Here is a 17,575-nt window from a genome sequence, read left to right as displayed (position 1 = left end):
CCAATGATACTTGGTTTAAATTTTACCCTCACACCGTGCTCTGCTCATTTCATATTGTCACAGTTCAGAAGTCTCAAGGTGTTATAGAGTAGCCACCTTAGTACTTCCCTCAGCCTGTTTACTCCTCTCGGCTACCTCATGAATGTTAATGAGGTTTGTGAGATTGCCATCTACTCCTATTCTTTATTTTGTGCATGTACATAGATCTGATTGCTAAATAAGGTTGTGGTCGCAAACCCGTTGATATGGAAATTGCGCCCGCTTTATGCAACTATGTTTTTGCTACATCTGGTCCTAGGTTTCTTGCACATTGATTCTGCCATGGTCTTGACTTTAATGGTAGATTACTGTGTTAAGGCTCCTACATATACAAATTAATCTTTAGAGTAATTGCATTCTCAATGAGCTCTCATCGTTTTTGGAGAGTGCTTTTGAAGAAATCTGAATATCTGATAGAGACTGCTAACCACAGATTCCTTAACGTAGAATTATCCCCAGGCGTGAGACTGGATCCGGAAATCTTTTTGCCACAGCATCCCTGCGCGCCGGGGGGACAGCATCACGTGACTCCACCCAGGCGTCGTCCGCATACGTGACGTCAACGAAGTCACATAAATTCCACCCCGGCGTGCCTACATCAGTTTTTTCCTTTTCCGCGTTCCGATTCGTGCTCCGGGCCTGTTCAGGCCTTTTCCTTTCGCTTTTGCGTGTGTTTGTGGGAACAGTGTGCGGATCCCTTCGGGCTTTAAGACGTGCTCGTCTTGTGGACGCCTTATGTCGACAACAGGCCCTCACCTCATTTACATTTGGTGCTTGGGGCAAGAGCACGGCTCCACTGATTGCAAGGCGTGCCAACAGTTGAAGCCGAAGTTGCGGTGGGAGCGAAAGGTGAAACTTCTCTCAGCTCGCATGTCCAGATAGGCTTTGTCTCCTTGATCAGCTTCTGTGGAAGGTTTTTGAAGCCCCCGTCGTCATCCTCATCCTTCTCCTAAGCCGCAAGAGCATTGCTCACCTGTCGGTAAGTGTCGCAGTTTGTCCCCGAGGGCTGGTTTCCGGCCTGTTGGGGGCGTGGGCTCTCTGCGGGTGATGCTGCCCCTGTATCATCCCCCCTATCCACCTTTTCCCGGTGAGGGGGCGTCGAGAGCCCAGATGGAGACCTATGCGGCGGCTTTGCAGGCATCACTGGCTTCTCCTCCTCCTCCTTCCCCTCCTGGGATGTCAATGGATCCCTTGCAGTGTGCGGGGCCCTCCGTGACGTCGACGGTGGCTCCGGCCGGCTTGGATCCAGGCTTGGAGTATGTGGTGCCATTGGGGTGCGGCCCTTCGAGGTTCCCTCCTTCGGACCACGGCACCTCTGCTTCGCCGCAAACTCCCGCAGGAGTCCCTGTGGTGTCGTAGGAGGTCGCCGGGGCTCGGGTCACATCCCGAGCCCCTCTCGGCCCTATGGACAGGCAGCGATCTTGACTGGGGCCGAGGTGATGCCGCTACATCGCCGGCAGCTGCTGGCCCTGGCGGCGCCACAGGGGTCGACGGACACCCGTCCCATCATGGGTCGAGGCTGGCGGAGGTCCCCTCGTCCCTCCCCGGCCCCCTCTCGTCCCTCCGCGCAGGCGGCTGCCTCGTCGGAGGTAGAGTCGGCCTTGGCGACGCCACAGGGGTCAGCGGGCCCCTCTCGTCCCCTCTCGGGTCGAGGCTGGTGGGGGACTCCTTGTCACTCCCCGGGTCCCTTTCGTCCCTCCGCGCAGGCGGCTGCCTCGTCGGAGGTCAAGTCGGCGCCGTTCCGGAACTGTCCCTTAGCCGCCTCGGCTCTGACCCAGCTCCGGTCTCCTGTGCCGTGTGGTGTGAATGAGGCCTGTGCGGTGTCCCCTTTGGCGCTGGACGACCATAACGTCCTGCCTCAGGTTGTGTACTCTATGGCACTGGGCAGGCGTCGGGCGCAGACTCGTCTTCGGACGCCTCCTCTTCCCCGGAGGTTGGGCGCCTGCTGGTGTCGTCCTCGCCGGAGACGGGCTGCCGCGTCATGGCTTTTCCCCAACGTCATTAAGGACGGCTCCTCACCATTGCCGCGGCCGCGGTTTTCACTAGAGGAGCCACAGGACCCCCACTCCTCTGCCCCTCTTCCTCCTTTCCGGGCCTGGCCCGTTCCCACTCCGATTGGCTTAGGGGATGGCCGCCTTAGCTTGCAGCCGTCGCCTACGGAGGAGCTGTTTTTCCCACCATGGGGTCCTACGGACTCGGGTGCGGCCTGTTTCCACGGTTGTGGGTATTTTGTGCATGGGAGATCCGGCTGCCCATTTCCCCACGGATCATCTTCGGGAAGTTCTCCACTAGGGCTCTGGTGGTAGAGAGCTGCTGCTTCCCTTTGAGGGGTCGCTCCATTCTTCTCTGATGGGGACTTGGGGGCGTCCCGCCATGGGGGATCCGGTGCCCCAATACCTTCTGCACCGCCACCTTTCAGCACCACGGGACCCCATGTGTCTTTCCCTCCACCCCTCTGCCAGAAACCCCCTTTTGCTGACTGCCTTTCCCTCCCTGCTGCCTCTGTTGTCCCCACCATCATGGGAGGCCAGCTGGCTGGACTCCTTGGGGTGCAATATGTTCGTTTCGACCAGTGCGGCTCTGTGGGCCCTTAACACTCTATTTGTGTTGGCTAAGGCCACTTCTTGCTTGTGGGACTCGGCGGAGTCCCTTGGGTCTGCCGCTTCTCAGGAGGGTGCTGGTGTTGATTTGCGGCACCATGTGTTGGATGGCCGAGAGCTGGCGGCGTTTATTCTTCGCTCCGGACATCTCGGAGGTGCTTGGTCGTGCCATGACTTCTTCGGTTGCCCTTCGCCGCCAAGCTTGGCTTCGGGACAGTGTGTTCCCGGAAAACGTTCGGGAACGACTGGTGGATCTTCCCTTCGATGGCAGTCTTTTGTTCCACGCCCCTGCAGACTCTGCCATCCAGAGGTTCTTGGCGGGGATTCGGCCTCCTCCTCCACCTTCCTCTCCCCCTCAGTGACCTGTGAGTTGACCTGATTTTTGGGAGTTGTTCTTTCGTTGGGGGCGAGCCGCCCCAGTTGTGTGATCTGTGTGCTTCATGTGCATTTGTTCAACACTCAGTCCATCATCCCCTTTGGTATTGCTTTGTTCGCCCTAAGTTGGCAGGGTATGCGCAGACATGGGTCCCTTGCTCACTTTGCCACTGGATTCAAGCTAGCCTGGCTGATGACAGCGGTCCAGGATGCTTGTTTCCGGTCCAGGGAAGACATGTCTTGGCAGTTCGGGCTGGACTGTTCCCATGAGGCACAGGGTCAGACTGATTTGCATATTTCCATGTCTGAACTGGGGTGGCGGAGTGAGCTAAGAATGATGATAGATTAAACCCAGAGCAGTTGACTGGGGTGAGTGCTTGCATTGTTCAACACTCCGTCCATCATCCCCTTTGGTATTGCTCATGTGCATTTGAGTCCTCTTGTCGGGGCTGTGGTTCTGTTGGCTGCTGGCCGTCCCTTCTTGACTGTGCGTTTTGCTCTGGGTTATCTACACCAGGTTGACCCTGAGATTAGGCCTTCTGTTTTTTTCTCTTTGGCTGCTTGACAAGTCTTCTGCGGGGGGTTGTCCTCTGCTGCGAAAGTTTCTTCCTAGGAGGGTTCTCATGTCTTGGGACTTAACATACCCTATTTGGAGTAGTGATAGCTGTTACATAGCTTGTTCTGTGCTTGGGAGCTGTGGTCACCTTCGGGCCTCTGCTCTCCATGGCGTTACAGTACGTTGCAGGTGCAATTCTTTTATTGTGGGCGACTCCTCCCTGAGGCATGTCCGGGCCCTTCTTTGCCTTCCTGCTCTCTGTCTTCGGCTGGGGTCCGGCTTGCCCTGAGTGCATTGTCCTGTGGGTTCTCTGCCTCTGGCTGTGCTTGCCGGCGTATTGTTTTTCTGCTTCAATGTGCCTTCTGGGCACTCTGGTGAGTCGGCCATTCTTGCCTTGTCCACTTCTTTCATCGAGCCCTGCACTCGGTTCTGCCTCTCCTCCCTGAGGGCTGTGAGGGATTTTGTGTTCCTCCCTCTTTCAGGAGCAGCCTGCCGGTTCTTCCTGGGTGACCCCGGTTTACATTTCTGCTTCCACCTGCTTTAATGCTGTCGGCGTCATTCTGTCTGGTCTATTGACTTCTGGCTGTGGTAGGCTCAGCTGCCCTCTTCACGGGGTGTGTTCACGGTGGAAGGGCTTGTCTTCGTTCTACCTCGTCTCCTTGGAGTCTCGAGGTTGTTCTTCTTCCTCTGTCCTTTTCTTCCTTGCCTAGTCCTTGGGTGGAGGTTCTGTTGACTTGTATGGGCGTGGGATGCTTTGGCCTCCTCTTGCCTGGCCCTTGTTTTCTCTGCGAAGTGTGAATGGGCTGCCTCTTCTTTTATTCTTCCCGCATCCCCTTTGGCTTTGGTGGTCCTCTGATTGTAGGGGTTCCCCTTGCCTAGGGGACAGGGCTCCTTGCCCCGTCCATTGGACTCATCCCCTGTGGGACCCTCTGTTATGTCCAGGCTGTGGGGTCCTCTCGCAGACCCTCCTTACCCGTGGGTATGGCTAGGGTATCTATTCTACGTTAAGGAATCCACGGCTAGTTGACTCTATTAGATGTACGAGTTACTTACCTTCGGTAACAATGTATCTGGTAGAGACGATTCTAGCCACAGATTCCTTCACGGACCGCCCTTCCTCCCCGTACTGCTAGGACCTTTGGTTTGGTCTTCTGCACTTGCCTCCCGGTGGGTGGCTATGTCTTCTGTGAGTGCTTCTTTTTCTCTTTCTGACAGGATGATTTGTCCTGTTTCTTTGTTCCTTTCCTCTTCTTTTGGCACTTTGGAGGATGGGTTTATAGGTACTTCTGCGCCCTTCTGCTCTGTTTGCTCCAGGCTGGGGTCTACCTTTCTCTCGCCCCTCCCCTTTATTACTAAGGGTTCTGGCCCCTCTGCTATCTTCTAGTTTGGGGTATTTTGGCTGTGCCTCTCCCCTTTGTTCCTTAGGGGGGTAGTCACACCCTGTGATGGGGCTGTCTTTGTGGTTTGTCGTCCCTTTTTTGTCTCGTACTGGTTCCCCTTCATTGTTATTGGTGTGGGTTGTAGTCCTGCTACATGTTGTCATGACATTTTTCCATATGTTCCTTGTCTCCAAGGGGGGCTGTCTCCGTACTGGCAGGGTTTCTTCTCAGGACTGCTCTCTGTTCTTTTTTCTTTTCCCTGCCTTTGGGTACTACATTGTTTAGCACTTCTCCTTATGGTGTTGTTCATCACCATTCCTTTTTCCAATTTTTCAGCTTTTTCGCACTCTGTTCCCATACTCCCACAGTATTGTCTGATGGCTTCACGTTGTAGCGCCGAAAAGTTCTTCGAAGAAAACTGACATAGGCGCGCCGGGGTGGGACTTATGTGACCTCGCTAAAGTCACGTACGCTTACGACACCTGGGCGGAGTTGCGTGATGCCTTCTCCCCGGCGCGCAGGGATGCTGTGGCAAAAAGTTTTCCGAATCCAGTCTCACGCCTGGGGATAATTCTACGTTAAGGAATCTGCGGCTAGAATCGTCTCTACCAGATACATTGTTACGGAAGGTAAGCAACTCGTACTACAGGGCTATGGTATGACATTGGCATTAGTTAGGGTCTCTTAAAATCACACCATTTTGAATCTTGAATTAGTTTAATGGTAAGTTACAGCACTGGTCTAGTATTGTTTAGTACTCAGATATAGCCATCTAACTTGTTTCTTTTTCCCAAACTCCTCGCTGTAAGCATTTGAAGGAATGTACGTTCTCATATGTTAAGATAATATCTGATGACGTTCTCGAGTGTCAATGTTTCTGTTAAATAGCTATTTGTGCTCATGTATCCTCAGTTATTTTGTACTCTAATTCCACCTCTTAATTTAATATCCTCATGGTAACACTTGTGAGAGCTGCCACAACTTAGCTTCATCTGAGTGCATCATTGTAAAATAACCATGCTTCTATTTGTTTACAGCATTTAGGAGCTGTGATGTACCTACTAGGCATAATATTTGACAGTTAGATTTGGTGAGGCAAAAGTACTCCTTGGCACTTTGTGTTCAAAGGGGTCACCCTCATTGAGATTGACTGTATTTTTCTTATTTTGGTATTTTTGAATGTGTGTCATTAACAATCTGTCTTAAGTAGCACCTTCCTTCCTTTTTCTAGAAAATCCATCCCTAACAGAAGCAATGAACTTCTAAACAAATTAAAAGCAGCAGGCGTTGGTGAAAGGCCGGTAATATGGGTATCGCACAGTATGGGTGGTAAGACATTTACACAACATTTATTTATTTCTGTTTCTTTGTTGGACTTTTGCTGTACCTTAGCACTGGGAATGTTTTATTTTTTGTTGCAGTTTTATATAGCACAAACTCGACCCAAATGTATCAGAGCACTTACATGACCACCAGTTGCATTACAGACAGACCAATTCATTTTGGGCACAGAGATTTAGTGATTTGCCCAGAATCACTCCCGCCATACTCGAACCTGGTTCCCCAGCGTCAAAGTTGGCCGCTAAAGTTGTTAGGCCACATCCTCTCCACAGAAGGACAGTTGATGTACATATTAACACTAAATGGTGATATCTGATTTAGAATGATTGTGCATGGCATCTTTTTACATACACACAGTTGTATATTGGCACAAAACAATCAATCAAGGCATGAAGATCATCCAGACTTTAGAAACAGCAGTGGGAATGGCATATGTATTTTTGTCTGCTTCCTAAATTAAGAAATTTAGAGTTTGTCGATATTACCCCTCTCTTGTGTCCTAAGTACTGCTTCCGCCATCATTTTTCTAGACCTCCCAGCTGCATTCAACAAACTGGGCAAGAATGTTCTCAAAAGATGACAAACTCTGCATACTTCGGCAGAACAGTGTTGAAATGGTTTTTCTTCCTGCAAAGTTGCACATCCTAAGTCAAACTGTCCCCCTATTTTCCATAACCATCAACATCACATGTGGGGTCAGCAGGGTCTTCTCAGGTATCCATACGCGTCAACTGCTATAAAGCTCCATTGACCTATCTATTTGACATTCGAAAATAAGTCACCACATATACATGCATGAAACTCAGATTTACCTAAAATTATAAAACCAATCTGAGAATCCTCAGAATGCATCACATTGCATAAATAGACCTTTTCTGATAGACGACAAACCTGAAATGTTGGTCATTGCCCCTGTAAATTAATTCCGTCCCCTATACAAGGCCAGAATCCCTGGATACTTCATTGTTCCCTGTGGACAGGGTTCCATAGGATAACATTGCCTTTTGGTGTTTGATACTCATGAGCTGTGGGCTCTCTCCCTTTATCCAAATTCTACCACCACCTGCTCATCAATTAGCGAAACAAAACTGAGATTGGCTCCTTTTTTGTTTTAGTACGGTAACTTTTAATAGTGCATACGCCTTCAAGGGAGCCCTCATGTGGCATAATCCACCTGTTATATACTGTAATCACACAGCTGTTACTCTGTTCTAGTCCTGCCGCTTGGTGGAATGGTACCCAGAGGAGGATGATAGGACTGTGCCTGTCTGTAATAGAGTCACTGTGAAGGTCATTTTGCCCTTAAATGGGTTCTTCATCTTTAGAGCCAGATGTATGACCATTTTTAGCAGTGGCAAACGGAAAGTAGGGCCGTTTGCCACCTCTAAAAAGAGTTGTTACATGTACAAACCCTATTTTATGATTCATAACCTATTGTAGCAGGGTTTCCGTTCTCCCACAGAACTGTGCACAGAGATCTAGAACCTGGGTGAGTTAGGGTGACCCAAAACTCACCTTTGTTTCAGAAATCCCCTTACCAAGCTAGCTACAGTGTCTCATCGGTAGTAATAATTTACCAATGACTTAGACAATCCAGAACATGAACTTAGAATACCTCAGGTATCGTGGAACACATGAACACTCTTTCGTTATATAATCATTACAAACCGAAACTGGGAGGCAAAGAACACACGTGCAAGTTTGAAATGTTTATTTTTCAATGCAACATTCTCAAACGCAGTATCTTGTATAATATCAACATACATATTATAAAAATCAGAGTTATCAGCATAGTCACTAATCCATAATAAGCAAAAGGTGATAGCATGTTATGATGCAAAAATCTGTAGAATTCTGTATCACCTATATTTCGCGCACCCTGATTAGCATATTATATTATTTCTAAGAAGGTCTCATCTGGGTTCTAGCAGGGCGGACCCATACCTCTAATTCTCAGTAGGAGGAGATCACATCAACAGCTACCAGCTCTCTGCATGCGAAGCATCAAGTGTGTTGATTCATTCCTTGTAACTGTATCTTAAACCCGCGTAGAGCCCAATGTTGGCAGCAACATTATTTGTGTTATGTCTAACGTGGTGCGAGGATCAGGCCTTCAGCAACCTTGTGTTAGGTTATTCTTAGAGTGTGCAGTTCTCGGTGTACAGACAGTTGTACCAAGTGTACCAAGCACGACTGATACCAGAGCAATAACATATTATTCTCCAATAAACCACATCTTTCGTCTAGGTTGAAAGCTACAATAACAATTAGGTGTCGTGTGCAAACTCAAGCTGAAAGAAAATATTGTGTTTAAATATTTAATAAGCTCATGCTACTTAACACAATATATAGAAACGTAGTAACCATATGACACCCCCCCAATGATCCGAGGACGGTTTAAAAAGGAGAAAACACAAGCTAATACCATATGAAAGGTAAAACATGAAACCAGAGTTCAATGATATTGAGCCAAGCTAAATGTATGCAAATGTATGTAAAATTTAAAAACAAAAATATGTATGAATGCCTATAGTGGCCACACAAAATATAAAAGTCGAACTTAAGGCATACTCTCAGTTCATAGGCCCAGAACATATGAAAATCGAATGTTCGTATTGAAAAAGGCACCATTCAGAATGACTAAAAAGTCACGTGCCATAATAATGAAAGTCTTCAAAGTCACTCATGGGTTGAATGAATATGCAAAATAGGTAGCTACAGCTTCCAACATGAAATCACTGTCATCATCCGAAAACAGTTCAGCCATCCAATTAAGCAATGGGAAAGAACATACGTGCTCCTCCAACATCGATTCCTCTAGCAACATCAGAGGACAACTCCGTGGGTTCTCGAGAACACTATGTGCCAGAAAGTCATGCGCCGCTGCGAATATGTCCCACTGACCCATTAGTCCATGCATCGCTGTCACAGCCATAACCCTTTCGCCAGAACAGACCAACTCGTGAGCCACTACGGGGTTCATCAGCTGATCAAAATCGACATCAGGAGAAGTCGGTAAACAGAGACACAAATCAATGGCCCAGTCGAAATCACAGCTCAGGCAATGAAACACGGGCTGGACACATGTGAAATAGGAAAATCTGAACGATAATCCAAAAGCCGTGCTTAAAGTCGCAAGCGGCAAGGAGCCATAGTAATCAAGCATCCGGTTGCGAAACTGCATCAGTAGGGGCTGAGCGTTATCTTGCGCAGGATGGGCATCCATGTTTTATAAAGTAAAATATCACCAGAACGCCTGCAGCCAAAGCCAGAAAAACAGGAAATCCGCCAAACAGGCTAGCGAATATAGAATGAAAGAATGCATGGATAATACCAAATACTTTTTCAAATGTAGTCACGAGACCACTGCTAACCATTTTAAAAAAATGAGCCAGGCCGATCGTGGAGGAGGCATTGAAGATTTGATGAACCAGCTCGGAGAAATGAAACGGCAAATCAGTACTTAAAAGTGCCTGCACCTCTGTGCGTGTGTTTGCTATGTGAAGGACATAAGTTTCGCGGGCAGAGCTCAGGGCCACCTGCTTTTGAGACAATAGGGCTCTTATACGGCTTAAACCATTGAACTCAGCTTTCAAGGTTGGTATTCGTGGCCAAATTGAAACATCTGAATTCCCATGCGTGGGTGGATATAACACATTCTTGCAGCAAACCACCCTCTCTGAAACGGTTACCACATAAGCGATACCGGCCTGTAACCCACAACACAGTTCGTTATTCAAAAGTAAATAACTACCGTTGGACAATAAAGTGAACGTGGGAACTATTGCAGGAACTGGTGTCCCTTTCAAAACACAGGCCAAATTAGGCTTGTCCTGATTACAAGAACCATGCAACTGGATGTGTCTGCATATTAGTGAGCGGTCAGGCGACTGTGTACATTCTTCACCATTCAGATTCACTTCATTTCCCTCTTTTAGGCATCTGTAAGTGTATGGCAAAGACCATGTCTCGACCTAACCTCGAAGCCGATAATGAGTGTGGTAGGGCGCCACCAAACCAAACTCCATGCTGCCAAGCATCAATAGGAACCTCCAGTGCTCTGTTCGGAGCATACGCAGCCGGTACAGCTGAAGCAGTGTATGAATGGAACACTCCAGAATTAGCGTCCACTGGCGGAAACGTCACCCACGAATAAAACAGTTCGTACGGGTAAGCATGTTCCGCACTCACTACCAGAACGACAGCCAAGCCTTCCATAGGAACATCATAAATCCGCAAATGGTCACGCACCGCAATGCGAATATGCTGCGGGATGTCTACGGCTTGTGCCATGTCAGCACAGGAATGTGAAAAAACAAAGATTACTTTGTAGCACAACTGGGTAGTAATTCAAAGAAACCGTTTACAGATAGATTCAAGCTTGAAAATGACCTATTTCAAAAAAAGGTGGGTTTTTCCGACACTGCCGTTTTCCGGAAACGGGAATGAAGGCGTTAAGGTTTGAATGATATACTACTCGAATGTCATGATATAAGGCCAATCAACGTATGGGCGCCATGTAGCAGGGTTTCCGTTCTCCCACAGAACTGTGCACAGAGATCTAGAACCTGGGTGAGTTAGGGTGACCCAAAACTCACCTTTGTTTCAGAAATCCCCTTACCAAGCTAGCTACAGTGTCTCATCGGTAGTAATAACTTACCAATGACTTAGACAATCCAGAACATGAACTTAGAATACCTCAGGTATCGTGGAACACATGAACACTCTTTCGTTATATAATCATTACAAACCGAAACTGGGAGGCAAAGAACACACGTGCAAGTTTGAAATGTTTATTTTTCAATGCAACATTCTCAAACGCAGTATCTTGTATAATATCAACATACATATTATAAAAATCAGAGTTATCAGCATAGTCACTAATCCATAATAAGCAAAAGGTGATAGCATGTTATGATGCAAAAATCTGTAGAATTCTGTATCACCTATATTTCGCGCACCCTAATTAGCATATTATATTATTTCTAAGAAGGTCTCATCTGGGTTCTAGCAGGGCGGACCCATACCTCTAATTCTCAGTAGGAGGAGATCACATCAACAGCTACCAGCTCTCTGCATGCGAAGCATCAAGTGTGTTGATTCATTCCCTGTAACTGTATCTTAAACCCGCGTAGAGCCCAATGTTGGCAGCAACATTATTTGTGTTATGTCTAACGTGGTGCGAGGATCAGGCCTTCAGCAACCTTGTGTTAGGTTATTCTTAGAGTGTGCAGTTCTCGGTGTACAGACAGTTGTACCAAGTGTACCAAGCACGACTGATACCAGAGCAATAACATATTATTCTCCAATAAACCACATCTTTCGTCTAGGTTGAAAGCTACAATAACAATTAGGTGTCGTGTGCAAACTCAAGCTGAAAGAAAATATTGCGTTTAAACATTTAATAAGCTCATGCTAACTTAACACAATATATAGAAACGTAGTAACCATATGACACTATTACCAACTCTCAGAATGGGGGTTTGCGAGTCGCTATTAGGAAGGGGGGGCCAAGGGCATCCCTTCGTCATAGAGTCTCGCAGGGGGATGTACGATTATTTTGTGGTCGTAAAACAATCACAGTTGGTGGTAAGCTGTTTTGGTTAGTCCTTCCTTTCTTCCCCTTACCCTCCCTAGCGCGTGCCTTTCCTTGCGCGTCATTGGTCAGCTGCCAGCTGGAATGTTGACAGCTGAGCTGAGTTTGACAGTTGACAGATTTTACGGGCTTTGCTCACTGCCGTGCAGACCTGCCTATGGTGTGTTGTCTTTACGAATAAAGTATTTTATGAGCAGCTTCTGTCCAGAAGCTAACTTTACAAATTGGCGACGAGGAGACAACACACCAGAGAACCAACGCGAAATAAGTGCAAAAAAGGAAATATGATACGGTGAGACAAGAAAACCGGAAAACTTGAAAGAAAAACGGCTTGTCACGAAGTGAATAAAAATACGGTAGGAGACAGAAAGATAAAGCGGAACAAATTAAAACGAAGGTAATAAAGAGGTTTCGGTGTACAAGAAGACGTGAGCGGTTCCGTGGACAATAATTTGAAGTGAATCAAACTCGGTTCGGCATAAAGAAAAGAAGCAAGTAACATGAGAAAAGGCGCAACTAAGAATATTTGAGGGAAGTGAATAGGACACTTTCGAACCGTAACAGAACTGAACACATAACCAACACAAGCCTGTTGCCTGCCGATCCGTGGTAAAAAGCAAAAAAAAAGTAAGTGGAACGAACTTAGCGTAAAATGACATTTAAACAAACAATTTATGCGTAAAATACGCGTAGAAAATGAGATAAGGCTGAACACTCACTTCGTGTGTAACCATCGTGTGAGTAAGTACGCGAGGGGAGCTGTGTGAGGTGACTGAGAAGTGCGCATTGGCGCATTTGACGTCATTGCGTTGGGCGCCATCTTAGGTGTGTTAACTAAGCTATATAATATAACACGGAAAAAAAAAACATTGGCGCAACGCGATTTTGCAGTAGAAAAACGGCGAACCCTACAAGAGAAAAACAAAGCAAACAGTATCCTTTTGAAAGTTAACACGGAAACGAGTAAAAGTAAATGAAATAGACGGTAATAAATCAAAGAAAAGTTCTTTATGCAATAAAGAAAAAAAAACAGCAAGCACAAATTAACATGGCAAACAGCAACATATACAACTTGCAGCCACCAGAGCCATTTTTAAAAGGAGACGGTTCTCCTACAATAAAATGGGAAGAGTGAAAAGAATATGTTTGCAATTATATATCCACATTTGACACAGAGGATGAACCATTAAAACCTGAGGAAAAGAAAAAAATATTATTGCACTGTTTAGGAGCAGGTGGTCTTAAGGTGTACAATAATGCTGCTAAGAAGAGCCATGAGGCGGCAGACAGAAATGTGTATGAGGACGCTATGGAGGATTTGGATTGTTATTATAAGTCAGTGGTGTGTGTCGCAGTACACAGGTACAAATTCTACAGGAGGAAACAGGGTAAAGAGGAGAGCGTTGATGAGTATGTGGCAGCTTTAAAAAACATAGCACTCACATGCAAATTCGGAAATTTACACGACGACCTTATAAGGGACCAAATAGTTATGTGTACCGCGAATCATAATATACAGGATGCTTTGTGGGCCAAAAGCGAGAAGCCCTTACAACAGGTAATAGACATTTTAAAATAAGCTGAACTCACTGGGAGATGCGCAAAGGAAGTGATCAATGAGAAAAGGATAACAAAGAAGAACCGAATGTGGTGGCAAAAGTTAATGCAACAAGGAGAAAAATTACAAATTATAGTAGCAGGGTTAAGGATAGTACAGGAACCAACAGTAAAGAAAATACATATGGCGACCTAAGATGTTATCGCTGTAATAGTAACAGGCACCTAGCTAATGATTGGATCTGCCCGGCGAGGAACACCAAATGCAGCAAGTGTGGATTGGTGGGACATTTCCAAAAAGCATGCAAGAGAAGTGGAAAAATGAAAGTAAAATATGTTCAAGAGGAAGAGGAGGATGAGGAAAACTCATCGGAAGAGTCGGAATATGATTTCTGCGTATTAAATGTGTCAGAGACATCAGATAACAAAGGTGACAACAAAGACAATAAGAAGAAACCAGTTTGAAATAGGAGGTGTAGAGCTTGAAATAATTGCAGACTCAGGTTCACCATGCACCATTGTCAACCACGAAGTGTGGGAAGGAAATTTTAAACGTGTCTTGGGAAAAAGATTGGAGAAGCCTGACATAACGTTGAAAACATTTACTGGGGTACCAATAAAGCTTCTGGGGTACAGAGAGGTACCTTTCTTCTTCAAGGAGAGAGAAATGTGCAGCAAATTGTATGTGGCGGCTACAGGCCCGTCAGTATTAGGATGGAAAGACCAGGGGATGCTTTGCATTACACTTAACCCAAACAGCTCGGAGCCAGTCTTAGAAATAGAAAGAGTGGTAAGAGACTGTGTAGATTGTGAAAATTCAGACAAATCACAAACAATTCTCCGGCCTACATTGAAACCTTTGACGTGCTATAACATGCCGTGGGAGAGGGTCGGAGTGGACATAACAGGACCCAGAAGATGGCAGGATGAACAGGTGTACATAATAGTAATGCTGGACCATCTGTCCAAATGGCCAGAAATGAAGGTGTGCAAGAAGGCGGACACATGCGACATATTAACATTCATGGACGATGTGTTCACCAGGGAAGGTATTCCGAAAACTATTGTTAGCGACAATAGCAGCCAATTCACTTTGGAGGCTTTAAAAAAGTTCATTGCTAGGAACGGCATCATCCACAAAACAACTTCAGTATTTCATCCGGCGGGAAATGGCGCCATGGAAAGATTTAAGCGGGTGATAAAAGGGATCATCCAGTTGTCTAACAAAAGTGGAAAATGTTGGAGAAAGGAAGTAAAGGAGATGATATGGGGGTACAGGATTACTCCAGGTGAAAAAACATTAGTGAGCCCATTCGAAGTAATGAGGGGGAGAACACCCATTTCCAAAGACAACATCGGGTGGCTCAAGTCAGCGAGAACAACCAAATGGGCCGTGGAAACCATTAGGGAAAGGATCAAGAACACACAAGCAATTTACAAAGAAAAGCATGATGAGCAAGAACTACAAAGAAGTGTGCGTCAAGGTAGGGGACAAGGTGAGGATTAAAAAAAGTGGACATGTAGTCAACGGGTAGAATAGATATTCCTCACCCTTAGAGGTGGTTGAAGTTTTTTGCAACTCTGCATTACTTAGTGATGGAAAAGTATGGCATGCTTCAATGATGGCAATGTGTCACGGATCAGAGGTAAAAGAACTAATGGAAAAGAAACGTAGTGACGAGCAGAGCGGACACAAGCTGGAATGTACGGATAATGAGGAAGATGTAGAAGACAGTCAATTCGGTGCAGCAATGGAGAGTACAGATATCAGAACGAGGCAAAACCAAGAATGCATTGAATCTATTGGAATGGACAGAACTCTAAGCTCGGACCAGTCTGTGGAGCCACAGGAAAGTGTGGAGACAAGTTGTACAGACTCAGAACAGGAGACTTCTGGTGATGGGGAAGTGGAGTATGATGTCAACTCAAAAGAAACAGGTGACACCGTGAGTGGGGTGGACACATCTACTGAGGACACAGGTAGTAGGCCCACGGAAGGTGTCGGAGAAGCCAGCACAAGCACCAGCAGCTATGGCCGCATTCTGAGCAAACCAAGCAAATATAAAGACTTTGTATTTGACTGACAATCTTGAATATGTTACAGCTTAAGACGGTAGCAAGTTTCTAGCCTTCCTTTGTTTCATAGGGAAGGAGATGTGTTGTGGTTAGTCCTTCCGTTCTTTCTTCCCCTTACCCTCCCTAGCTCGTGCCTTTCCTTGCGCGTCATTGGTCAGCTGCCCCCTGGAATGTTGACAGCTGAGCTGAGTTTGACAGGCGACAGATTTTACGGGCTTTGCTCACTGCCGTGCAGACCTGCCTATGGTGTGTTGTCTATACGAATAAAGTATTTTATGAGCAGCTTGTGTCCAGAAGCTAACTTTACATAAGCCAGTCACGAACAGGAAGGGGTCTTTCCCCCTTGTGTTTGACAGCAAAAATATTTTTAACAGCAGGCAGTGGTCCCACGGACCACTGCCTGCCCTTAAAAAATTAAAAGAAAACTTAATTTTTTTTTCTGTTAAAAACATCCCATTTTCTTTTAAGGAAAACGGGCTGCCTATGAAAAAAAACATTGCTTTATTTAAAACGCAAGCACAGACATGGTAGTCTTCTGTCCCCAGCAGGCCACCATCCATATGATTGTAGCCCATTCCCAGTGGATCGCAAATTACGACCTGCCTCGTGAATATTGAAGAGGCAGTTTATTTACGACCCCATTGGGAATCCCTAAATGTGTCAGAGACACAGTCGTACGCTCCATTTTGCGAGTCGCACTTTTGAACCCGCAAATGGAATGGTCATACATCTGGCCCCTAGTCTGTTACCAGGGGGCCCTGTCCTGTTTGTCATTTAAAGGATGTTTTATCATTATTGGCTCGGATGCAAATTGTGATTAGCTCAAATGTGATTTGATATGTAATAGGTTTGCTCATATCTGTTTTGCCACACTCTGATTTATTTTCTTGTTTGTGAATAGCTATGATATTAATTTTAAACTTATTGTAAACCATAAGTAGGGCTCCCGGTTTTATGGTATTTTTTTTTGTCATTTCCATCTGTATTTATCCATATTTATTTTTTGCTAATTTTAATCTTATTTATCCATATTTATTTGGGGTTTTGCGAAAAAATGAAGCTGAAATTAGCATATTTCCACATTGATTTAATCGACAAATATGCACTCATGCTTATATTCCTGCAGGTTTCAATGCTGCGAAGACCCACTGAAGATAAATCAATGCACTTGTATGAAAATATGCAAACTTCAGTATCAACCTTGTGTATATTTATCGACCGCTGTTAACCACTTAACCGCGGCAGCAATTCCACCGTGGGGCGGCGGTTTAGCGGAGTGGGCGGGGTCGCGGCGGCCAACGGACGTGCGCAGCGCTACGGAGGTAGTGCTTGCGACGGCCGTTAGCCGACAAATGCACGAAAGGGGTTAAAGCCTGTTATTAAAATCCCTTCCTTTTTTAACCCCCCTTACCTATCGATCCACATAGATATTGGCTTGGCAGTCATGGCTGACAGTATTCAGAATTACTCAAAAAGAAACCGAATTTCCGTTTTTATCCGCATATAAAAACAAATACAGACACGAAAATAAATGTTTTCTGTCTGTATTTATATGTAAAAATCTGTAAAAACAGAGAGCCTTAATCATAAGCAAGGAAGGTAAACGAGTAGCAAGATCTTTTCTTTGAGAAACCCCATGCACTTTTCATTAGGGATAAAGGAGATAATTTGGACCTCCTGTCCTATTTATACATTTCCACCATTTGGGTGGGGATTATTTTGCCGAAAGGGCATTGAGGTCATGGGGGGGGCAGGCTGGCAGTGTTTGTGCTCCGCAGCAACAAATCTCCAAAGTGGGTATTTATTTCTGCAAAACAAAATGTGAATGGCCATGTCGCAAGAGCTTTCTTTCTGCACTGGGTGGCAATTGCTGATTTTCTTTCCTGCCAGTCCCTGCGTGGCAGAGCCAAGTAGAAGGACCCCATTGCGATGCGTGCTCTTCTTACGCAGTAAAGGTAGTGGACCTTTTTTTAATCAACCAGTGGTTAGTTGGTGGTTCCTCACCAAAATAAGGTTGAAGAACTATCACTAGATGGCTGATCTCCCACACTGCCAA

General features: G+C 46.0%; 1 protein-coding gene across 1 annotated transcript in view; it reads left to right on the top strand.

Moving 5' to 3' along the window:
• Window positions 1-17,575, top strand: part of SERAC1 (serine active site containing 1) — a 293,263-nt gene that overhangs the window by 221,245 nt on the left and 54,443 nt on the right. Inside the window, exon 12 of the mRNA XM_086927320.1 lies at window positions 6,181-6,278. Within this exon, the coding sequence (XP_086783446.1) occupies window positions 6,181-6,278 (98 nt within the window). The remainder of the gene's footprint in view (window positions 1-6,180; window positions 6,279-17,575) is intronic.

The sequence above is a fragment of the Lissotriton vulgaris genome, chromosome 6 (genome assembly GCF_964263255.1).
Source record: "Lissotriton vulgaris chromosome 6, aLisVul1.2, whole genome shotgun sequence".
Lineage (NCBI taxonomy): Eukaryota > Metazoa > Chordata > Amphibia > Caudata > Salamandridae > Lissotriton > Lissotriton vulgaris.
Note: the sequence above shows the minus strand (reverse complement) of the source record. Positions and strands in the feature narration are given on the sequence as shown.